At 40.8% G+C, this 26,276-nt stretch overlaps 1 protein-coding gene across 1 annotated transcript in view; it reads left to right on the forward strand.

Annotated features, from left to right (window-relative positions):
- Nucleotides 1-26,276, forward strand: part of LOC311252404 (chemokine-like protein TAFA-2) — a 75,744-nt gene that overhangs the window by 31,840 nt on the left and 17,628 nt on the right. The window contains exon 2 of the mRNA XM_084345552.1: nt 14,499-14,602. Coding sequence (XP_084201678.1) covers nt 14,500-14,602 — 103 coding nt within the window. The 5' untranslated portion in view covers nt 14,499. The remainder of the gene's footprint in view (nt 1-14,498; nt 14,603-26,276) is intronic.

Here is a 26,276-nt window from a genome sequence, read left to right on the forward strand (position 1 = left end):
CATTCACACACACATTCATACACTGATAGCAGAGGCTGCCATTCAAGGCGCCAACTGCTCATCAGGAGCAATTTGGGGTTGAGTATCTTGCTTCTTCTTCTTTTCGACATGCAGCTAGGGGGAGCCGGGATTAGAACCAGCGACCTTCTGATAACTAGGCGACCCGCTCTACCTCCTGAGCTACAGCCGCTAATCTGGACAAAGTTGATGCACCAATTGGAATTTGGCAATTTTAGTCCGAAACTGATGTTTGGTTTTCTGCCTGTGTCTCCAGGCTACTGTCAATCAAAGCTTAGTGTTAAAGTCTTATGAACAAGTGAGAATTTCAAAACATTTTTCTTAATGTTGGATAGAATTGGATCTACACAAAATTTTATTTTTATGAAAAATACAAGTTTGTAGGGTTTTTTTTTCCTATGGTGTGTGTAAAACTGCTGCCTAAAACGGATGGGATTAAGATTACTGTAGAAAATAAATAAATAAATAAATTATACATATATATACATCTATCTACATACTGTATATATATTATTGCCCACTTCAAAAGACAACAACATTTTGTCTTTTGAACACTTGAGGTGTTTATGTGCTGTGGGGGAAAAGGCTGAACTTTGCACAGAAAATCTTTTCACTGCTTCTGCCATCACATATTCATGAAAAGCTTTACAAAACTAAAGGCAGAACTGAAGTAAATATGTCAAAATCAACCCAAAAAACTCCCCCATCATCTTCTACCTTTGAAGGCATAGACCAAATCTAGGTGACGCCGCAGAGACAACAGTCTCTTCTGGGTTGATTTGCATTGTGGGGAAAATGGTGAGCTTATTTCTGTTGTCATTTTCAGCCGTAACTGTAACGTTTAAAGACATTTAGTTAAAGGTCCTTAACGTTGATTTTTCAACTCGTCAAAAACTGACAGCATGGCGGCCGGCCCGACCTGCAGTCCCACTGCGTCGCTATTTGACGAGCTGGAAAATTGGACTCAAAAATCACCTTTTCTTTCAAATAGCACCTTTAAACACAATGGACTGACCTATCTCACACTTCTACTGTGCTTATTTTACATACTGTTGCTTTGCTAGCGTCTTTGACATCTACTAAACAGCAGCATTTGACTTACTGCTAGTTTGGGGAGAACTCACACTGTCATTTTCCCTAGTCTGTGGCCCAACAGGAAAACGAGGTCTCCAATATAACGTGAGGGAAAGTGTTATTACTGATACGATGTGAAAGTAAGAGTAAGTAGAAGTAAGAGTAAGATGTATCCACTTTGAAACAACATCTTGAACGCATGCAGAGGTTCTCTACCCAGAAGTCATTGTAATCAAACACTGTGATTGGATCTATACGCTCTCTTTAGAGGCCCAGATCACCTCGTTCTGTGTCGCTGCGGAGCCCCACTTCCTGACACACTGCAGGGTTTCTATGGTCGTAACTGTGATGATTAGATTATACATTTACGCCGAGTGACATGTTTCAATGAGCAGCGCCGTATCTGTGTTTGCTAATCTGTGCCAGTCACAGTAACATAACAGAGAGATAAAATATAAAAAGATACAACAAAAAGTCCTGCATCTATAAATGAGAACTACATATAAATAATAGTAATGTTATGAAATGTTTACAAGCAATATTACACAACCATGTCCAAGTCAGTGTAAATATAATGAAGAGGTCTCTACAGACCATGTAGGACTGTTTCACAGAACACCGATGCGTTCAAGGATAACACGTGACGACACAGTTGTTACCAGATATACACATTCATTATTGTATTTGTCAGGCCTATAACCCCATCTGTGGAAACATGCTGGTGCATAGACACATGATGAAAGGTGATATAGTGAAAGACTGTTGTAACATTATAGAACATGTATTCATAGGAGAAGTTACAGTGCCTTTGAGTGCGAAATAGGTTGGTTAAGTGTAAGTGTTAATTAATATTTCAATAATAGAAGCTAATGTAAAGCGATAGGAAAAAAAGATTCTCTAAAATCACATAACATACTTTAAAAATAACTTTTAAAAAGCCAACTCGCGCCACATTTAACACTGTGAAACCTTCTCGCTGCTCCCTGATGCAGAATGCAATTTCTCTGCTGTTATCAAACTGGGACAAAGGGAAAATGGCATTTAATATTCTGAAACATGTAAAATCAAAAAAGCCCTGTGATTCAGCTCCGGGCTTATCACATAACTGACAGCCGAGCCGCGAGACAGCAAGAAAGACTCGCGCTCAGATTGCCACTTCCTGTTATCCCCCCTTTTATCCTAAGGAACGACTGCCACAAATGTAGTAATAATCACTGTCTTTGAGGTGTCAGTGGGACGACACAAACACAATGAGCACCGCCGCCAATTGACTTTAATCAAATCAAACATCCACACACATTAGAAACTGCAACAGCATGAAATTGTGACCCACAAAACTGAAATTAAATCAGACGGAGAGCTTCCTGCTGACTCCCACACACCTGACTGGCTGTCAGGGATATAAATATAATTTTTCATACATCATTTATTTATTATCCTCCGCGTTGTTCTGCAGCGATTGAGCCGACACACTCATCTACAGTGGTGACAGAGGGATTCGGCGTCTCGCGCAAGGACACCGGGCTGTCACAGGGATCAAACCCGCGTCCTTCCAGTCGCAGGACGGACTCTGTGGCCACGAGGACTCGCTGACACCACAATGTGACATTGATATATTTTTTAAAAGAGCTGACAAAAGTGCCAGTTGGTGATTTAACCTGCTCTGGACCTTGATGCAGTTTTGACAGTTTGACTTAATTTCCTGCGCGTCCTTCATGAAGCTGTTTGGGTTGATGAAACTGGAGCAGTTCTGCACATTTTTGACTTTTTATCTTTCTGTTGAATGATAACAAACCTGATTTTAGAGGCAGTTTGTTCCTCTGTTGTGTGGAATTTACAGATATATACATATACAGATTAAAGTGTAAGAACTAAGCCTCTTAAACACATTTAGATCATCATGAGACATTAAGGTTTTTCACTGAATCTGAAGATAATTCATCTTTACTTATTGCATTGTTCTGTTTGTACAGTACATTGGTTGAAAACTGTCCTTGGCCTTTAAATCTGCAAGAAAAATGAATTTTCACTGCTGGTTTTAAATGTTTTTATCTGTACATGATCTTGACATTTCTTTCAGAATTTTTAATTAAATATCAATGCCACAGTGTACAAATACTCAAGTATTTTGAAAAAATTGTAGACCATTATTGAACTTTTTATGTATTTTTTTCATTCACTGATAGAAATCTATGTCGATGGCCTCTAAATCTGCAAAGAACATACCGTTCTGATTGGTTAATAACATGGACACACAGTAATAGAACATTCAGAGCCTTTACTCAAGTGAAAATATCACAAAATGTAAAAATACTTCAGTCTGTGTAAAATTCTGAATAACAGAATCTGACTTGATTAATCAACATTTTGGAGGAAAACTTTGAATATTGATGCGTACCTTTACAAACATGAGAGTGGTTGATTTAAGTGTCAGCAACAAATTTAGCATATTTACCAAAATTGTAGCAAAAGTACCAAGTATCAAATGCAGAAAAGTAGTATTTGAGGTGTCAAATATGATTAAATATTGTCAAATATTATATATATAAATGCAGTTTGTTTAGCCATAAAAAAATTAGTCAATGAAGAGCTTTCTCTTCTGATTAAAACTACATAGTGCACCTTTAATGATGCATAATTGTTTAAGCAGCATTTTACTGTTGTACTTAGTTTATAGATAATGCTGGGTTATATATTCTATATACTGTAACAATGCATCACACTGTATTAACTAAACCAACTTTTAGTTTATCCGTGATAAGCTAATATTGTGTATTTTTTTGTTAAAGACGTACTATTTAGTTTCTTACCCAGAAAGATAATATTAACAATATTAATAAGGTATTATTACAAATCCTAAAATATTTATTTATCTCCATAACTGAATGAACAAGCTGTTCTCAGAGTAGGATCAGGTCCCTACAACAATCTTTGAAGCTAGAAAGGTGTTTACTTAGCAGGTTCCTGCAAATATTAACAAAGTCCTTTGAGGGCAGTTTGTTTATTGAGTCATGAAAACAAGGGCGGTTTGTTTATAATCAATCAAAGAAAATGTTTCTCTTCTGATCTGAATTTCTCCCCAAAACCAAATATTGCACCTTTAAATCTGAAATTTAATAAGTAACTATAGCTGTAAAAAAAATGTAATGCAGCAAGTACATTTACTGTGAAAAGTATTAAAGTAAAACTAGAATAAAACTTAAATACTCCACTAAAGTACTGTAAAATTGTACAGTACATGTGCAAGTTAATTAGTTCCACTCAAAATGATTGATATCAGTCCTACCCCAGTTTTTCGGTGCTCCGGCGCGACACAAACGTTTTATTTGTTTAAACTCATTGATAATTCATAAAGCCTGAGCTAAGAGAGTAATTACAGGGAGGCAAACAGTTTTCTGTTGTGTTATGAGATCATAACTATGAAAAGAAGAAGAGGAGTCTGGTTTTAGAGAGGCGCACTGGTCTCCATGAACGCTGCTACTGGCTGATGGTGCCGGACCGTGTTTGAAGGTGGGACTGGACTGAAATAGCACACTGGATCATGAGACGTTGATGCATGGACACTTTGATCAAAGGAAAACTAAGGTTGGGACCATTTGGCTGTTGCGGTTTTGATGAGCGCGGCCTCTCGGATAGCATCTCGACGTGTCGTTACGGAAGGTCGTTGTGGTGGTTAACTCTCTGAAAGGGCACTCAGCACCAGTGTCGGGTAACAGCGCTCATATTTGCCCTGCCCCGGGCTTCTTTCTCTGGCGAAAATTTGAAATCAAGGCCTTCCTCGCTCGGCTCAGTTCACGCCGCAGCTGGAAGCGTCCCCAATCAGCTTCGACCCCGAGGTTACATGTTATAATCAGTGTGAGCTGCATGGTGTCACTTTTTTTGGCAGTTTTGATCAGAACTAGATGGAATCAGATGAATTTTGTTTGCCGAAATCCAAAGCAGATCTCAGGAAGTTGTCATTTCTGCAGCTTTGCAGGGAAACATTAGCATTAGAAAAGAGGATGTAATTAAAAGCAACTAAAAAAAGCTAATTTGTAGCTTGATTGTCGAGCGGGGGAGACTCAATAAAAGCTGTGAAACAGTTTCAACTAAAATCCATAAAAAATGAGTGAAGCAAGGATTCGGTTGCATGTAGATGTTTGACAGAGCCGTCATCCAAAAATAATCAGATATGAGCATGAAGGCCCGAGGAGTGAACTGAGCCACTTACAGTCTCTCATGTGAGAATTTGCACTGAGAATCAAACGGCGGAGCGGCTCGGTCCTGCTGCAGGCTGGTGTAAAATGATTTGATTAGCAAGTCGTCAGGACAATGTGCTAAAGCAGGCCTCCTTTTATAGTCTTAAGTTCATACATCAACTTCAGCACGGCGCTGACAGCTGTCTTGTCGTGTTTATGAAGTGAACTGAGCAGGATTTGTGGCAGATGCTTTACAGAGCGCGTGACAAAGAGTGGGCAAACTCCCTTGTTTGGCGTGACAGGGTTGAGAGCTTCACTCCTCAACTGTCAGAAGGGAACATCTGTGTTTTGGCGAATGAGCGATGTTTGCTCGGCGACGGAGCAATCGGCTGCCTGCAGCCGTCCGAGGTGACAGTCCCTGTCACGGTCCAAGTAAAGAGTGAGATAGAGACGGAGGCGAAGGAAGGGAGAGGGGGGTAATCCCTGTATCGAATCCAGCTGCAGAAACAGAGAGGGAGAGTCCAGCTTTTTACGGTTTATGACCCTCCCTCCCTGCGCCCTCGCTGCAATCTCTGTGATACTGTGGATTACACACTTGCCTTGAGCATTTCAAGGGTGCATCTTCCTACAATTGAGGAAAAACTGAAAATTGAATCTTACACTTTTAAAATGATTACTTCCACAGCAGTAAAACACATTAAGGTTTACTACTAAAGCTGCTTAACAGGCAAGATATTTATGGAAAAATATGCCATGTCTCATAAGCCTTAACGTGTCTGAAACAAGGGAGAAGAAGCATTCCTTAAAAATATGACACTAAGTCCTCTGCACTCATAAATATGTTTCTCTTAATGCTACTTCAGTTGGATGTTTGAGCTTCACTGTGTGGAATAATAATGGACGTGAGGAGTTCAATGTGATATAAGAATTTTTGTGAGAAAATTCAAAGTAAAGAAATAACAGTTTGTCATTATCTGTGTATTGTTTTGCAGAGATATCTACTAAATGTGCATGCTAACCAACTAGCCCCCAGTGTGAACACCAACTGGTGCTCCAAGCTCCCAGTCTGGGATGCTAGCTGCACAGCTACAGTAAGCTACAGATAGCAGCAGTTAGCGGCTACTGTGGTGATATGCTTCTCTCTCTTCTTTTGTGAGAATGAATTCAGCAGGACTCCATTCTTAATTCTTCTGACAATTATTGCACCTTTAACGGCCTACTTTTTGGTTCATACTTTTTAGTTTTGTTTACATGCTTTAATGTTCAAAAAATACATTATTTTTCTCATGCTGTCCACTGCTGCAGCACCTCTGTTCACCCTCTGTCGGAACGCTCCGTTTTAGTGCCTGTCTCTTTAAGTCTGCTCTGATTGGTCAGCTCTCACAGGTCTGAGCAGGCACCACATTGAATACAAGCTGTACATGTCTTTTGATACTTTCACAGTATTCATATAGCGCCTACACCAGCTTTATAATAAAAAAAGACAAAAGATCTAACTTTGTACAATGTCCTCCTTTAAAAACGTTTACCTACAGTATTTATATTTTATGTTTCTTAAAAATGAGACTCGCTAGTCCATTCATTCATGCAAAACTTTTACATACAAGATTGCCTACAACTAATGCTTTAGAAATCAGAGTTACATTTTACTTCACATTGTCTCCTTTATACTAAAGTTTGGTCATTTCACTGTTGACAACAACCATCTTCAGCTCTAAAATGTAGACCGAAGAGTTGATGGTAAAACATCTGCAGAAATTGATTTGTAACATTTAGTAAAGCCTCTGATTGTCAATCACTGTCTGTCAAACTGCATCACTGTACAACACACATGGTTTATATACTGTATAAAGGATTTGCATTACAACAGTCACCTCAAAAGCTCTTCCTCAGCCTGCAGAGAGCAGGTGACAGATGAATTTCCCCAGTTTTTCTTTTCTCCTTTGCAAATAACATCTACCTTTAATAGGCCAAGGACGATAGTGTCCCTCACTCACTAATGAAAAGTATTGTGGCTTTGTGTAAGCCCATCAAAATAGAAAAATAAGTGACACAAATGGGACAACAATGAGAAAAGAGGTCAGGATGGAGATGTACTTGCAGTCCTTGATTTCACTAAAGTGTTCAGCTCTCTTCTGCCAAACAAATACACATTTATATTCAACTCTCCTCTTACATCTGAGCTCTATTATGAAGCATGACTGTACTGTATAAGTAGCCTAGATACTGGCTTATCTTTCCCTATTGATGTTTTACATACTGTATATGTTTGACACATTGAATTTGTCCGTCTTTCAGATTAAATTTTCTCTGAAGAATTGAAGCTATTAGGTAAAGAAATGTCTTTTTATGTACTGTCTGCTGGTGCCAGCGTTCTGTCAAACTAAATACAGTCTAAATCTTTGTTGAGCTCTCACCTGCCTGTGCATACAAACACAGAATTTGTAGACACATCATAAATCTGCCAGCAGCCAGTTCTATTTCTGTCATGGAAAATCAATGTAAAAATGTTCGTTATACCTGACAACCAAGTTAGAAAAAGAGAAATTGTGGTTCGTCTGTGTTAACTGCTAACCAATGTGAGGTTTGTTCAGAATGTAGGTCACTATAGCAAGGTAAAAAATATCATTCATGTCTCTACTCCACAGCAGCTGGCAAAAAGGTAACTAATGTGTATACCTGAATTGACCCTTAGCTACCTGACCAACAGGCTAATTAAGCAGTAAGACAAATGTCCACATGCTGAGGCTAACCTTGCTTGACTTGCTTACTTCTGATTCAATTCAGTTCCATGTTTTATAGGTCACATCAAATGATGTGGGCCACACATAAAATTAATAACAATTGTATTAGTTTATTGGGCGTTGATGCTTTGGATCCGGAATAAAATACTAAAATTGACCAAATTCCAGGGTGCAAATAAAAAAAAGAAGGCAATCTGACAAATGTGTATCATTTCACTGCTTCCTGATTGATTAGCAACTCTAAAGACAATGGATAGTTCAATCCAGATAGACATTGCATCATATTTCAAGGTAAAACAACAGGTTTGATAACCAGTTTTTTTCCATTGGACAAAAGGTAACGTTAACTAGAATGTGGTGGAATTCCAATGTTGGCTGTTTTCTAATGGAAGCTACAATGCTGTTTTAATATGTTACAATTAGGAAAACACATCTCGGAGACATTCAGCTAAACCTGGAAAGCAACACACAGGATGTCATTAATGTTAGCTAATAAGTTGTTGAATGCTAACATCAGCTAACAAGTTAACAAATATGTTGTTTTAGCTTGAAATACCTCCGAATGTGCCTCCAGATTATCACTACCCATCATCCTTCTAGTTGCCGATCAAGTAGGAAGGTGTTCAATGACAATTTTGCCAGATTACCTTTGTTTTATAGAACTTGCAACCTGGAACGCAACAGCATTACATTAGCAGCATTCTCCCACCATGAGCGCGACGTTGGAGGAAAATGGCTGCCGTGTGAATAAGGTCGATTGAGGAGCTTACTTTTCAACAGTTCAGGGGAAAGCAGTAGACATTTTATTTGATATTTGTAGAGTTTTCTAATTTGAAATTGATGAAATTAGCATTAGCATAAGCTCTGTGAGCACGAAAACATACCGTTTCCTTTTTATTTGATCCCAAAATAGTGCTGGTAATGCTTTACAGTGTCCTTTATATGTAATGTGGAACTGGGACAAGTAGATAGTCCCCGGACTTGATAACTAGCATGCTAATGAGTTGTTATAAAGACCCAAAATGGCCACCGGGAGTAGCAGATGGGAACATAACAGAAGGGAACATAACCTGAAACTTTTTTGATGTATTGTTCAGTCTCACTGTCAGCACAGGAGAAAAAAAGATTGGGCATAGTGTCAAGCCTGGGGGTTGTTCACTGTGTCTCTAGGCAACAGTAAACCAAATGTTATTATTTCTCCATTGGCAGCAATAAAGTGAAAGTAGACTCTGGGTAGTGCTGCACTTTGCCCTGTCAAAACTTTCCCATTGATTTTTTTTTTCTTTACAGCAGTTAAAAACCTTGATATAAAAATGGCTCTGCCTGGATATGCAACTGTACCCCATAGAAAACACAGTAAATGAAAATTAATGCATTTTTTATTATTAATAGAAAATCATATGTGAGGAATTCTCATTCGCCTTGTTCATAACTTACCTCGAGTACATTGAGGTGTGTGCAGTGCAGGGACGTTAGATGAAGTTGGCAGCCTTACTGCAGTATATGAATGCAACTGTTTCGTCTGATTGAGTTGAGCTGGGAATTTGCCGTGGCTGTTACAATAAGACGTTTTCATCTCAGTGACTGTCGGAGTCTTTTATAAGCGACGCTTCCTCAGTTAGTGTGTGCACTCGCCAAGGTCAGGCCTCAAGTGGAATCTTTTTTAAAGCAGGCTCATTGGTCCGCTGCCACGCAATTTGTTTCACGGAGGCGGGAGGGCAGGACAAAGCGACTGAGGCGATCAGAGTTTTGGTCAGAGACAGGGATTTCTTGCTTCATTCAGTTTTAAACAAATTCACTTTGTACTCTTGAAAGGAAATCCGATGATCTACACCGCAGGCTTATACGCCTCACAACAGAGCCAACTCATAACAAAGGGATAAAAGTCCAATCTCTGGATAAATTTGAGCACACAAATCTAGGAGAAACTACAGCGGTGACACCAGCGAAAAGAATATGCATTATTCCTCAATAAAGGTGTTCATTTGCATTTGAAAGTGTCCTCAAGTGTAGCGCGCAATATACTGCAGACAGGAAAACGTCTGTCTCTGCTGGCAGGAAGGGAAATAAAGCACTGCAGACAATCAGAAGATAATTATACTTTTCATTTAAGCTTCAGTTTATTAGTATTTGTTTTTCCATCTGCCATCCTCCAAACTTCGATGTGCAGTGTATGTTTCGTGCTCGTGGCTATCATCTGCATACATTATGTGTTTCACTTCGGGGGCTATTGTCTGTCAAAGGGTATACATTATACATGAAGTATTACAGACTAAAATGCACAATTAAAAACTCCCAACCACTGTAGACAGTTTCAAAGTCAGAGTTTGTTTCTTCCCAAAACAGCCATTTGAATCTTTGTTGAAACCTGCAAGTCCCCGGTAGCAATAAAAGCTCCACTTTTCAAAAATGCAGAAAATGAATGAATAAAACTTGTAACAATACTTTAGTAGTTCGCAAAAGTAATTATAACCTAGAGAATCGCCTCTACTGACGTGAATACTCAAAGAAAAACTGCAATACTGAAGCTGATTGTACTTAAGGGAAAGATTTAACACACTTATTTGTTTTCTTTTGGACATTAGGAACTCAATATTAGTCTTTTGAATGTTTATTAAAACACATTATAAAATTATAAAGACTTGAAGCAGGGGATAACAGCTAGCTTGGCTCGGTCCGAAGGTTAAACCTTTGCTCCCAACACCTCTAAAGCGTATTTTCGTATTTACATAATGCATCTTGTTACCCAAAATGTGGTCCTGGAGACACCTACCATAGGAGGCACTACCAGAGAAGCAGTTTTGGGTACTTGGCCAAGTGTTTATATGTCTAGCTGTGAAAAGATTTTGTCAATGTGAGAGCGTCATAACCTTGAAACGTGCCGTCAACACAGTATGTGTGTACTCTTAAATCAAAAGGCTGAAGGAGTTCGAATAAGGGTGTGGTCCGAGCGAGCGGGGCCACAAGTAGGGTCATGTGCCCCCCCATCCCCATCCACCCAAATTACGCCCCTGGCCCACATGTTGTTCTGGAGACACCTGTTGTAGCGGGAACTTCATACCACATAAGCAGTTTTGAGTACTTTGCCAGGTGTTTATATGTCTGTTTGTCCATCCCGTCAGTCTGTCCTCCTTTTGACAACAGGAAATAGCTCCAAGATTGGTGCGGTCTCAGGTGATAATGCATTAATCACGACTGAGTAGTCATGGGTCGGAATGTGAAAATGTTGACGGGTGTGATCCCCCTCGCAAGATGGTCTTTAGTGTTCAAAATATTACTATTTTGAACATGATGATGTTGTGTTTCTGGTCACCTGGTGTATGCTAGTCTAATATTCACAATTTTTTTGCCTCCTGAGAGAAATATTTGTCTCTTTACCTGCCAAATGCTCCACTATATTCACCAGTCGCTATCCTTACCTCTCTGCCATTTATAGCTACAGTAAAGCACAGTGGGCTCATATTTTTTTTCTGCAAAAAAACAGCTGCCTGCTGCTGTTGATAAAACCAAAACAGTAAGGTTGTGGGCCATAAAACCAAAACTATGAGCTCAAAGATGCTAAAACCCCTCATAGAGTGACCCTGTGAACTTTACACACAGTCATTTGATCCATTGCTACTTTAACACAAGCACAGTCAGTGTAGCTTTCAATGAGAAGAACAGGATTATATTTTCTTGTGAAGTTTACGGCTGGGTCGCTGTTATATCAGCAGAAAAGAGAGCAGCTAATCAGAGAATTACTCAAGGAAATGTGGTGATCACTTAAATGACAGAGTTACTGAACACCTCCACTTCAAGGTCAAGATGTAAAATGGGCTCCAACTGTAACAAATCTTCGGCGACTCGCTCTGCCAAGCACACCGCCGCACAAACGACAACACAGCACATTCAGGGACAATGAGATGTCATTTATAGAATTGCACCCTGAGACAGCACCCAACAAATGGTGCTGTAGCGCTCTGCCCCGCACTCTGTCACCAGTGACCCTTTCACACACACACACACACACACACACACACACACTCACACACACACACACACACACACACACACACACACATCACAGCTATAAATCTGTCACGGTGAAGGTGAACATTACCACCCACCACTCCAACACAAGTACCCAGATACTTAGGTGTACAATCTGAGGCCCATTTGAGCAAATATATAAACCTCACCATTACGTTGCTATCACACTCAACATTTGAGTGAATTTCCTTCTTCACGTCTCTTCTGCTATCTTGAATTTGCTGCTAAGTGTCATGAAGTGTGCAATCTTGGCCTCTGTGGAGGTCTACGTCACTTTGATGATGGATAATTCCGCCATGAAACCATAAAAGATCAGTTGGGTCCACTTAGGTGTTTGCCATGTTTTCTTCCTTCTGTGGATGAAGCTGCTAAATGACATGATGTCCAGGTGTTTCCAGAATGCCCAGTGAGCATTCAGGGCAATGTAGAGTATCACTTATCGAAGCAGATGAAAGCTGCTCGTCTGCTAGGTTTAGATATCGGACTGATGAGATCTAATGACACAGTTGACAGCTTTGCTTTGTGCTGCTTTAGCTAATGCTAATGTTAGCTGCTAACATACTTGTCAAATGATTTCATGTAATGTATTTTAGCACCATTTTCTTCTTCCCTTTCTCTATGTAGAATTTATTTTCGTGTATGTTAAAGGAATAGCTCAATTTTTCTTTTATGATACCACTTAAACGTCTGTATGCTATGAAGCTACAGCCAGTGGGTACTAAGCTGAGCCCAGCTCAGTCCAAAGGTAACAAAATCTGCCTACCAGCACCTCTAAAGCCCACTAACTAACATGTTATATCTTGTTTATTTAGTTCATATATATAAAAAAGTCACATGTTGTGGTTTTACGGGGTTTGTGCCTGTTTTTTTATTCACCTTTGGACGGAGCCAGGCTAGCCATCCTCATCAGTAAAACGACCATATAAATTGTCTATGAACGGCACATCATGAACGATATTTACATTTCCTGTCAGGTGGCAACATCTAGTGGTTGTAGTAATTATTACAGCAGCAAAGGAGGAAGTCAGGTAAAGTAGTATAAGAAGCGAAAAAACAAGTACCTCAAAATTGTACTGAAGTGCAGTAGTTGTGTAAAGTTACATTTAGAATACTATTGGTCAGACACATGGCTCCCCTTTTAGTTTTTGCACCCCCTAAACATCAAAACTACAAGTTTCTGTCACTGTGAGAATGTCAGGCAACTATCAGAGAGTGTTTCTTTATATGTCAAGCTTATCTTAAATTAGTAAACATGAAAAGCATCATTAAATGTTAATTTGAAGTCAATACTCAATATGTTAAAGAAATTAGAAACATTCATGTCAATCTTACAATCATCCAAAAAGCAGAGAACAATACGTCTTTCTTCCGAAAAGTCAAAGACCAGTTGTCTGTGAGGAGTTCATATATTCTGAGTCATTACTTCTCATGTGTCACTGCCTGCACGTCTTGTTGATAGTCATCTGATTTATAATCTTAGAGGGCAAACCAAACATGGCCGTCTGTGCTATTTTGACACAACACTCGATTCTTCTCCTGCGTGAAACTGGGAGGTCATGTTCGCATCGCCAAAATAAACTTAATTACACAAATAATCTGAGAACCCCAACGAGGTTTAGCCAATCTATATGTCAATGAAGCCGGCCGATAAGAGGCGGGAGGCGGTAAATAAGGCGTAAACGCAGCTTGTAACATTGTACGCTCGCGCCATGCGATACCATGGCTCTTCCAGTAATTACCGCACCGCTCCTCCATCCCCGTTTGAAATCTGATCGCTGTCTGTCAGTGATAACACACTGTGCCAGATGGCTTATGCAGTGTGGCCTCGGCTCTTCCACACTTCATTAGAGAGAGGGAGTGCACAGGAAAAGGTACTGTGCGGGGATGGATTAGCCACCGCGGCCCGCTCGCTCACTTCCACTCTGCCGTACAGCCTAAAGAGACTTATCGAAGCCTGCTGGGGCCGCGGAGGGTCTTCACCTTCTGTTCACGCTCCCGCTGTAAGAGCCTTCTGTTGGAGGAGGCCGGGGAGGAGGTGTACAAGGAAAGGAAGAGGATTTGGAGACAGTGATCTAGAGCACATTCACAGCTGTAGTTTGTTTTGAAAAGCAGGGAGATGGATAAGAGCCTGTATCTCCTCTTGATAAGAGCAAATATGCATTCAGACAAGCTAAGCTACTGTGAAGTCGAGCTGTGCGCCAGTGGAACAGCACCCTCTTCCTGCTGTGTGCCATAAAACCCTCAAATGCAGCCATAAATGGCAGAGCAGATTCTAATAGAGATGTTAAAAGACGCTGGATATAAATAAACCAACGTCTGGTGTTAAAATGTTAAACAGCTCTTGTGTAACTCTGATCTAATGGTGAGAATGTTATGGGTTTACCTGACATAGTTATAAAACTACTGCTGTAACAAGTTTCCTACTCATGGCAACACCTCTTTTCTTTTTTCCCAGGATGAGTGAGCGATACACACAGATCGGAAGTAAAGGGGCTCTACTTGTAATGGTGCTTGTTATCAGTGTCTGGGAGATGACCCAACAAACGGCAGCCGCTACAGGTGAGTACATTAAAACTAAATCAACATCTGGGCATAGTGTATCTCTACTGTGTCTTTTTTCATGTTCATTGCTCCCATTAAAGCAACATTATGTAACTTTTTTACCTTAGAACAACAGCTTCAAAATCATGTTGATGGCACAGTGTCGTGTAATAGGGTGAAATGTGTCTCTGTCTCAGCCACTCCACCCCCCCATCACTTGTTTCTGCAACTGTAGTGTAAATGTAACTTCAGTGAGAGGGTAGGATCACAGCGTTATAGACATGTTTACTTCAGCATACAAGTTTTAACACATAACACTGTTATGACGTAATGAGTTTTGTTTGTAGTTAGCACCTACATTGCATCTGACGTCCTGGGATTTGTATTTACAACAGTGGTGTTGCACTCAGAGACTGTGGGTTGCGGCAAATTACACAATATGCCAATTTCTACATAATGTTGCTTTAATGACTAGCAACCAAATTTGATATGTTGACAAAAAGTGGCACAGGATTTTTGATTTCACGTCTTTATCATGCCTCGATTCATAGCCAAAGTTAGTTTTCTGTTAGAAACACCGAAAAACCCACAAAAATAAGTTGAACATTGATTTGAATGTTAACAAAAACGTCATACTTTGAACAGTTTCAGTGGCTCGGTGCTTTGCTCAGCTTGTGCACTAAGTACTTTCTGTGAAGGAATCCATAAATTCCACTGGGATGTTAAACTTGTCAAGTCCTCTCCGCATGCACGCCTGATCAAACACTTGTTTTATGGGAACAAATGCATATTCCAGTGAGGCGTCGAGACTCTCGCCTCCTGCTGCTGGTCCTGTGCAATTTTTGCTAATCCCCACATCATCTTGTGGAATCACGATCGAAATATCTTCACGATACTATTTTAGAAGTTCCCAAAGCTACTGGAAGCATTATTAACATATTGCCTGGCAGACTACCACGATCCTGCTGCTTTATTGTTTACTTAACAGTACATTGTGTGAGCAGCCTGGTTTATGTGTAATGTTGAGCCTGCCCACTATAGAGGGTGGACTGTTAAAACAGCTTATTATTACCCATGTTTATGTTTGTTAAGCCTCTAGTGGCCGTAGTGATTAATACGGCTGCAAGTGAGGAAAAAAGTATAAATAGGAAAAAGTCCAGTTGTTTTAGTTTCACGCCTTTCTGCAACGCCATTAAACCTGTTGACAGGAGGACAACTGTCTTCAGAGTCGTGATGTTAAGAAGGCGTTTATCTCACTGGCAAGTTATATACAGAACATATACCGAGGGCAGCACACTGATACATCGCTGCATCAGTCATGTTGTTTTGGGTGCGGTGATATATGTTGTTTTGGGAGTTGCTGCCAAAGGACCCATTGGCTTGGTATGAGTTTATTCCTCTGTGCCGTAGAGCTCCGCAGTTGTTCAAAAACTATGAGAAAATCATCCATGGGCTGTAATTTATCTACTGCTGCTTGACTCACTAGAGCACCAAATGAGTATTCATCTGCCGTTGAGAAATAGGGAATAACGTTTGCTAAATACTACAGTGCCCAGCTGTTTAAGGAAATTACTCGAAAAAAAAATGTATTTGTGAGACATTTTTAAATATTTACATCTTCAGTTGAAATTAATGTCCTTATCAGTTCACAGTCTCCTTGATTTTAAATTATCAATATCAGTATCGGCCCTGAAAGCCATATCGGCCGTATGATCAACGTAGTGGAATTCACTATTTAAATGGCAGCATAAACTGTGAGTCACAGTAATGATTTTTTGTGTTTATGTTACCCCTGTCTGGTAAATGCCTACATCTGTCAAGCTCTGCATGCAGTTTTTAAAGCAGGCTTAGTATACCATAGAAAACCTTCTACAAGCCCAGCAAGAGAAAAGCCTGGGATGCCATTATTTTTTTTTAGACCTGACAAAGCTTCAGAGCCAGAGAGGCATTAGACAACTGTTTTTCACAGGCTGAGTCATACTCTTTCTGAGTAAACTGATACTGATGTGTAGAATCAGAGTTTCCCTTTAAGATGTTTATTCCAGTAGAAATAAGGAACCGGAAAAGCTTTGAATTACAGGAATCCTGTATCCAGTGAAGTGCTGTTCATCGAACAAGGGAAACAAGTTGCAGAAATGTAATGTCAGCCAAAGACCAGTGAAGGTTCAGCTGTAGGCGGTGTTTGTGATCCTGTTAAATCATCCTACAAAGGGTTCAGAGAGTGAGACCACTGACCGCATGTCAGCAAAAAGCAAAGTGGGGTTGTTAGTGCTCGATTCACATTTAGTGCTTGGATCTGATTTTTTTTTGTCTGGCTGTTCACATTATTTTTTAATTATGGCCAATATCAGAGTCCAGTGTGAACAAGTCATGGTTCTGAACTGACGTGCCTCCGTTAAAGAAAACACAAACACATCACATGCAGAATGCTATCATGACGAAACAAGTACTGGTTCTTGGCTGGTGCTGGTTCAGAGTTGGTTCAACCCGCAAACCTTTTAAAACCCAGTTTGTTTTTCCACGGGCGTGAGAGCCACCGCAGTGTTACATCATTCAGTCACTGTAACTGCTCCAATTTCCCAGCAATGCTAGGAACAGCTGTGGCGGACTACATCGAGTCCTCACTAGGGTTGATCCTGGCTTTGTGTGCTTACATTGGCTGGCATTGAGTGATCCTCGGACCGCAGTCAGAACACGCTACACTATCATCATAAGCAGTTTTAGATTAGCAATAGAAAGCATCTTGACTGGAAAACATCACAAACTGTCATGGTTCATGCGCGGCCCAGGACAGGAAGGCTCTGCAGCGAGTGATTAAAACTGCCCACAACATCGCTGGTAACCATCTATAGAGCATCAGTGACATCTGTGAAGTGAGATGTCCGCACAGAGCCCAAAGGATACAACACCCCATTATGTGTGCTCTTCACACTTGAGAAAAAATCACATCTGAGGCACATTTGAGCAAAAAAAATCAGATTTTTATGCAACTGCAAGCTGAAGTCTGCCCAGTCCCATCATGTGCTCAGCGTCAGGTGGGCTTGAAATAAGGCCAAAGCTCTCCACCACTTTTAGACAAACAAATTTTCGCTATCCACAAACCTGTTGAACCTCCATCCATCTGTTCACAGAACTCTGTAGGAAGCAATTGAACTTGCAGAGGCTTGTTTGCTTCGCTCATGGTGTGATGCCTCAGCTCTCCATCCAAAACACAGTTAACCTGCTTCACCAATGAGATCAGAGACGCAAGACGAATGCGCGGAGGGAGTTCTGCCAATTCTCCTGTGAGATGTTTGGAAAGGAATTCCTCACCATACAGCTTCACAAGTAAAATGACGCCGTAGCGAATGGAGGACTTATTGGATTGAAACCTCTATTTTGGAGGTAAGAGTCAAACTCGTCTCTCCTTGCCTCATTAAAAGTGTTGTTGAGTCGTCACTGGTAAACCCCACGGAGATCAATTATGGCAACTCAGCAACATTACAAGTAGAGGCCAACCCACATGTTTCATCACCGGGAGTCCCACTGACAATACAAAGCCTCAGGTAATTGGTGGAGTGCAGGCACGGCTGCTGCCGGACAGGATGTCCATTTGTGAGCATGATGGAAATCACGCGAACCTCTCCTCTCTTCGTCGACCAATTAGACGGCAGCGTGGCGCTTTGATGTGCGTGGCTTTGATTGGCAGCGATCCCCACTCAAGGCGCTCATCATTTCAGCAGGAAGTGGATCAGAATAATCTCGCATGCATTCAATTTCTCTCTGATAGCCACCACAGCCCCCTAATTTCCCCTGGGTGTTATTTCTGTTGCTGTAAACCTGTTATCATTCAAGGGATGAAATAAACAGAGAAGCACGTCCAAAATAGAGAAAAATGTATTTCTTCTCAGAGAACACAAGAAGAGGGCGAGAAGCGAGCACACTCTCTGACAAGCAGGGCAAATTCAGTTCATTTCAGCTAGCAGGCGAGTTGATTTACTAATGCACATATGAGCTTTCAACTTCTTGAAATATCCGGTTTGTGTCAGCAAAGACGGGATCATATTTACGGCATCAAACGCGCTTTTCTCCTCTCTGACAGTGAATACATTCCCGCTCTGGTACGTGAAGAAAGAGGGTTTGCCTTTGCGCTCTCTCGTCAGACACTGATACTGCAAAGTGGTGTCTACCCTTCACGAATGTGTGTGTTCACAACACAAACTTTAAATGTGTCAGTGGTCATTTAGTGTAACTTTGAGCCTGTCCTTCATTGAGCAGAAGGCAGGCAGAGCAGAGCAGAGTGAGGAGTCAGACAGGAATCAGGCTCACAAGTTGCGGGGACGTCTGATTTATTTTCATTAGCATCTATCGTGATCCATCCTTTGAGTTAGCTGCTTTCCTGTGTTTTGTACATGCCCTCTTCCCAATTCAAATTGTCCTTCCTTTCATGTTGTTTTTTAGCCTTCTGACTATGAATGCAATGCACGCTGACAGGATGCGTTGGTATTCAGTGGAAGTCAAACTATTGACTACCTATACTACCTGTCTGCTTTGCAGTTAAAATCCCCTCCCTCCTCTCCACGTCACCACACTTCCTTTTCTTTCTCAAAGCATTTTTCCTGTGCATTCCCGAGCAGACAGCCCCGCCTCTTTACGGAGTTCTCTGTCCTGATTGGAAAAAGTGGGCAGGGATACCAGAAAATGTATTTTCTCTTTTACTGCATGAGCAGGAGGAGGAGAGGCATGAGTTACCGACCTAGCACTCCATAACAATGAAGACAACAACTCCCATGATCCCACACTACTTATATCTCCTGTTAGTAAGATAGCCGATTAGTCCGTTCACTCTTGTTTTGCCTCTGTTTCCATCACTCTCCTTCTTCACCTTCCTTGCCTCCTCCATCAGCGGTGTTCTTCTTCTTTTGCAGTGTTGTGTTACGCTCTCACCGCTCACTATCGAGGATAGTGTCCGAGGAAAGCAATGTCTGTTCTTGTAGTCTTTTCCTTCCTCCTGTAATTCGACCTTAATTTTTTCTTGAAAAAACAGCCCCGTTGGTGGGCCAAATAGCTCAGTGAAAGCGAGACCTTAAGGGAACCAATCTATACGCAGATGATGTCCTTTTTCTTCTGCGATTCAATATTTACTTCAGAATGATAAGCAAAGATGCAAAGATCAGCTTGGCTGTCTACACACTTCACCCGCCAAACGAGGTGTAAAGAAACGAGCAGGGAATATTCCAGTTACGGTGAAAAAAAGGAGTGAAGTACAGAGACAAAATGCACAAAAAAGACACTGGTAGAGTCACAGTAGAGAATATATTTCTGACTGATATGTAAAGTGTTAATCCTCAGTGAAGTGGCACATTAGCACGTAATTCACGCATGATCGTTCATGCAAAAATTGAGGGAGTGACTGAGGCGTTAAATCATCAGTTACACAGCAGGGATACACCTCCACCTGACTTTTAGAACGCTGCACTTCTGTGGACGCAGAGCCTTCACACTTAGCTTCTGACCTTCAAGTCGTGCCAGTTTGATCCCCGCAGACACATTACAGCCTTGAGTTTCAGTGTCTACAATGGGAAACCACTTAACAAGAAGCGAAGCACACAGGTTGCCGAGGGGGGAAAACTGAACCTGAGTGGAATGAAATGTATTTGACGGTTCATCATCAGTATTTTTTAGGCTCTCAGGTGATATCGGTGTAGCTTCAGTTCACAGCTGTTTTCCTAACAGTTATAAATGCTGCGCTGACGTATGACCTCGATGTCTGACTTCTGATCAAAGATTACTGCTTGCTCTGCACCTTCCACTTTCCGCACTTTGTAATAAAAATGACTTATACGATGCATAAGAAGCATCTTGCCAAGAAAGAATAACACAGCTTGCACTCCTGAGAGAACAATAAGTAACAGTCGCAGACACGACAGGATCCCCATGTTAAACGTAACAATCAATCCACATGCTCAGTATTTACAGTCGCGTCGAGTCTGGCTCCCTGAATCTGATTTGTAACTGTGACTAAAGCGTTTCCTCATCTGACACTCTGCCGAACAAAGTAACAAATAGTTTGAGGGGATAATCTGTTCGTTATTATTAACATAACAGTTGTACAACTCATAATTTAGAGGGAATCACAGTCAGTGAGCTCATCGTCAGAGAGTGTTTCCTGCGGTATTTTTGGCTTCACGCATGTTGCTGTGTATAAAGCAATGCCATGATTGCATTATCATTCACAACAGCCTTGTGAATGATTCAAAGTATGCATCATTTGCAGTTTCCTCTCCGTCTCCAGAGACCGACATATAAAAGCTTCTCGAGCAGAGTGATTTGAGTAGTGCACGGAGAGGACTGGCCCCACACTTCTCGCTGAAAGCACCTTCAGTTCAAAGGGTTCACTAAGAGGTAAACACATAACACTGTCTGATAGTCAGCATCAAGTCTCAGTTCTCAGGGTTTGATCCAGATTTAATTTGCCTTAATGGTTCCCTTTTTTACAACATTTTGTTGTTTAACAAGAGGTTAAGTACACAACTAATCAGGACCAGTAGCTTTCTGAAAGTCTCTGCTGGTTGCCTGGCAACCTCCCAGTGATGTTTTGTTCTTGCCAACACATCCTCATACTTGAACGACTCAATTGGATCAATACCCAGTGATTCCCAAAGCTACATATATCACCATTCCCCAAACATGGCTGTTGGAGAGTACCAGTGACAGGTGTGATGTTTCATTGTCAGAGGCTGGCAGTTTGGTTAGACTTTGGAAAACATCGTGGCTCGGGTTAAAATAATTATCTAATTCAGCTATGAATGTACTTACGTTACGTTGGTAACTTAAGTCATGTTACGTATCTGACTACTATTAAGTACGTTATTAAATTAAAATAACTAACCTTTGACTTTTGGTTACACATTGGACAGGAACATAACTTTCTTGCTACTATACTACTTTGCCTGACTTCCTCCCTTGCTGCTGTAATAATTACTGTGGCCACTAGAGGTCGCTGCAAGAAATGTAAAAATGGGTCACGATAAGCTGCTTTCACAGTTGACCTATTTGGTTGTTTTTCCAATGAGGACGGGTTAAACAAATCAGGTACAACATGTAAACTGGTGAGCTTTAGAGATGCTTATCTACCTGGACTAAGTTGTCTTGGCATCATATTTTAAGAGTGGGAGTCAGTCTTCTTAACTGCCTCACTGCTAGAGAGCAATAAGGTGAATTGTGAAATATGCTTTAAATTTAAAACAGGGCTGGGGAGGTGGTGGGCAGCACACTTCTGCCTTAACTAACGTGAAATATTTTTTCGGAAATTTCTCTAATCTTGGCTTTTTTTGTGAAATATTGACTATCTTGAACAGTTATTGATATTAATCCATCTGACAACTTTATATGTGTTGGATAACTACAGTTTTCATCCTAAAACATAGATGTTCAGGTGGACTAGTCTGTTGGTCCGCAACAATGTGTTTTATTTATAAGTCATGCGTTTGTGAATGTACAGGCTTTACTTTTTCTGAAGTTAGAGCTGTTACATTATTATTGTTAATTGCATCTGTCAGATAAATGTAGTGGAGAACAGTACAGTATTCGCCTTTTCAAATGTAGAGTTGAGGTATAGCATCATGTGGAAATACCAGTCAATTAGTACTTAGCTACTTTCTACCACTGGATTTATAACACTAAGCACTTAACTTGACAACTCCTCGACACTTGAACAAAGTTGGGAGTGTGAAGAAAAAACACAGCCTTGAAGGTTTCTGCCTGCATGTGTGTCTCCTGCAGCAATCTTCCATCACTGTAACACAGTACAATCGGGAAATGTTCACACTCCCTCTTTGTGATTGGTGTCTATGAGCTGCTACTTTAAAAAAATTCTCTGTGTTGTCACCGTAAATAACCTTGATCTGTGTGTCAAACTATGCAGTGTTGAGCTCTTTGCTTTGAGGGAAGTGGGCCCAGAAGGTTTTCAAAAAGTCCAAGTATTCAATTTTTAAGAAGGGGTGAAAACCTTGTATACCATCTTATGTCACATTGTAGGCATTTAAATGAGTGCAACTTAAAATAAGACTGAAATCTTCCAGCAGTGGCAGTAGAAAGTATGCACATCAGTCACAGTCATAGTCACAGTAATATTCTTAGTATACATGTGATAACATCTTGACTATGTGATAGAAAGGTGCCAGGAACAGAAATAACAGAAGTACAAAAAAAGTTTCAAAACTTCAAAATAAAAGCACAGGATAGGAAAAAGAGAGGGCTATAGTTGTAGAAGGTATTATTCCAGAAACAGGAGGGGGACAATAAATCCAAAATATATCTTTTCTTTTCTCAGAGTGATGCCTCAGTTCTTCATGTTTTATAATATCTTATATTATATGCAGTGTTGTAAAAAGCACCCAGAAGTCATACTTAGATGAGAAAGATATTGTGTTAACATTAGGGTTGGGTATCGTTTGAATTTGAACGATTCCGGTTCCGGTTCCGATTCCTCGTTTCGATTCCGGTTCCTAACGATTCTCGATTCCGATTCTTTTAAGAGGCAGGGTCAAAAAAGTTTATGGTATTTTAAATGAGCTAGCTAACCAAAGGTCTTTCTGAATGAAATAGTCTGACCTTCTCCATCAATTTTAGTTCTATGAACTTTTTACTTTTTATGAACTTTACTATGAATTTCTCACAGGGCTGTTTTCAACTTGAATATAAATATTATAAATTATAAATACATTTTCGCAGGGGTACACTTTCCTCAAGAGAGCTTTATTTTTTAAAACCTCATGAAAACACATTTACACATGAGTGTATGATGCTGCAGGTACTTAAACATGTTTCATGGCTCCCACTGATGGGCTAACCTGGTGCAGAAAAGCAAATAAACAACAAGGAACAACTTGCAAAACCCAGTCCAGATTAGCAGCAGGTACAGTATAAAATCAGAAACAGTTCTTGTTTAGGAAAATGACCATATCTGCCTTCTCAGGCAGGATGCGTGAGCGTTCTGGACAGATAGTGTCTCCTGCTGTGGAGAACACACGTTCGCTGGGTGTAGAAGAAGCTTGAACGCATAAATAGGAGAAAGCGAGATCTGACAGCAAAGGATAAGTCTTTTGTTGGTTCCACCACCATGCAGCAGGGTCCTCAGACATAAGGACCAGTGGAACTTCCTGGTATATCTGCAGCTCTCTCTCCACTCGTTTCTTGATGGCCATGGAGCTCTGCTGTGACACTATGTTCTGTGCCTCTTCCTCAGCGAACAGCTCCTCCAGTGGAGTCTTCCTGGGCAGTTTGCAGGGAGGCTGTTGCTAAAAAACAAAACAAAAAGGTTATCAGTATTATCACTAAAAAAGGGAAAACATCCATTAAAGGCATGATCATTATTTAAATTGAAAACCTATATAATATCAGCTATCGTACACTTACACTCTCCTGCTCATCCTCATTCTCCTCATTTGCCTCATTCTCAGGCTGCATGGTGTCCCCATCAGCTCCACAGTCTTCCTCTGTTGACTAGAAAGAACATAATTAGCATGTAGATCTTAGATTTTAATAGCTGAAAAGGACAGTTGTGCAGAATGACATTTCACTTGTTACTGTTTAGCTCGGTATTAATTAGCTTAGCTCTATCGTTATTGCTTAACTAACCTAAACGTTGGTGATTCCACCTCTGAAAAGGGATGCAGCCTTTTAACGATGTGTGCAGTGACCTTTCTGTGGCACTCTTCCACTTGTTGCACCGACATCTTCCCCTTTGCCGCTATGGTGAACGGAGTAGGCTCAGAAAATCGCGGAGTCGTGGAGTCACTAGCCTGGCTAGCTATCTCAGGTCGTAAATTGTCTATGAAAAAATACGTGGGCTAATTTGTTAGCTGCCTCAATGTTGGCGCAAGACATATTATTTATTGTATATGTATTATTTTACTTACCGGATTCGGATTGCAGTGCAGTCACTGCGGTGGAGGGCTGGGGGTCGGAGCCGGAGCCGGAGCCGGAGCCGGAGCCAGAGCCAGAGGAAGAGGAAGAGGCAGCGGAGGACGGTCGGCGCAGCGCGTCAAAGACGGGGCACACACTTGTTTCTACTCCATGAACTCGGAGGAGGTGTTTTTTCATGTTCGTCGTGCAGCCACCTTTGCACGAAACAATCTTGTCACAAGTGTTGCATTTAGCCGAGATTTCGTTCTTTTTAGAAAAGTGAAGCCACACTTTGGACCGCCGACGCACGCTGTCCATGGTCGACTCGCTCGGTTATGCAAAACACTTCCGGCGGACGCTTCTTCGTTGGTGTTCAGCGGCGGCTTCTTCCGGTTGGCGGACTGGGTATCGAAACTAGGAATCGTAATTTAAACTTTTGAACGATTCCGGGAGAATCGGAAAGCTAGTCCCGGTTCCAATCGATACTCGATACTCGATACCCAACCCTAGTTAACATATTACTTTGGTGAAAGTGAAAACCACCCATACAAATAGTACTTGAGTAAAAGTCTCAAAGTAACTGATAAGTACAGGGCTCCAGACTAACTTTTCACACTGGTGCGCCAGAAATAAAGGGTGCAGATACGTGTATGACTTAATTTAAATCACAGCACACGCAACAAGAAATGACCATAACCTTCTATTGTTTGAGAAAAAAAGCTACATTTTAGGTGCAGCAGTGAGACCAATGATAAAGTGTGGTCGCTCTTGACTTTTTGGGTGCATGTGCGAACAAACTGACCGTGGAGCCCTGAAGTATGAGTAAAATTATACAAATATTTGCACGTATGTATTTACTGTACATCATAGGTTGACTGATTATTGGCCCAGTGAATTATTGGATGTGATATTCAGCATTATGTTTTTTTTCATTATGGATTATGGAGTAGAGCTATAAAGTACCAGAAAACTGAAATACTCAAGTAAGAACACGTTCCTCAATATTGCACTTTAGTACAGTACCTAAGTAAATGTACTTAGTTACATTACATCCCTTATTATATGTATCTTGAAATAAGGGTTTTGTTCATTTGTTTATTCATCAAATATATCATTGAATCAGTGGTATTGATCTATACTCTGTCAACAAACAGCAGATTTAATGAAGTCATTCTTTATAATTGTCTATTTTAATGGAGACAGAACATTATTATGGTAATAAGCTGTTTGAATGTTTATGGATCAGGTTTAAAATGAGCTCACAGAGGGTTTAAAGTAAAACTTTAGAGAGTGTCTACAGTTTAGATGATTTGTCTGAGATCGTTTGCAGTAATAATGTGTCATATTGGATTTTTCCATTGCACTTACAGCACTGTATTCATAACATAATTAACTTGTACTTTGCTCTCGTTTTTTATTTCAATCACTTTGTCTTAAATAAGCATCCGGCTAATTCAGTGCTGTTTCTATGTCGCGGCGCTGCATTATGCTCTGATTAGCTGCGAATAAGCAGTGATGTATTTTTCAAACGGGTTTCTTTTCTCGGCGCCATGATTGATGCCCTCGCTCGCTGGGTGTGGGGGAATTTGAAAGCTCGCACATCTGACGCAAACGGCGTGTCGTCATTTTTCAAACACGATCTGTTGATGAGTGTCATCAAAACAGAAACATCAGACCTCTCCACTCAGGAGAACTTTTACGAAAAGGGGTCGGATGAGTCGCAGCAGACGTGTGTTGAGGAGATCCAGGGGAGCACTGTCATCCTCCACCCATGTGAGGAGTGACAGGAGCGTGAACAACACCT

This window comes from Pagrus pagrus (genome assembly GCF_965226575.1).
Source record: "Pagrus pagrus genome assembly, chromosome: 23".
In the NCBI taxonomy this organism is placed as follows: Eukaryota; Metazoa; Chordata; class Actinopteri; order Spariformes; family Sparidae; genus Pagrus; species Pagrus pagrus.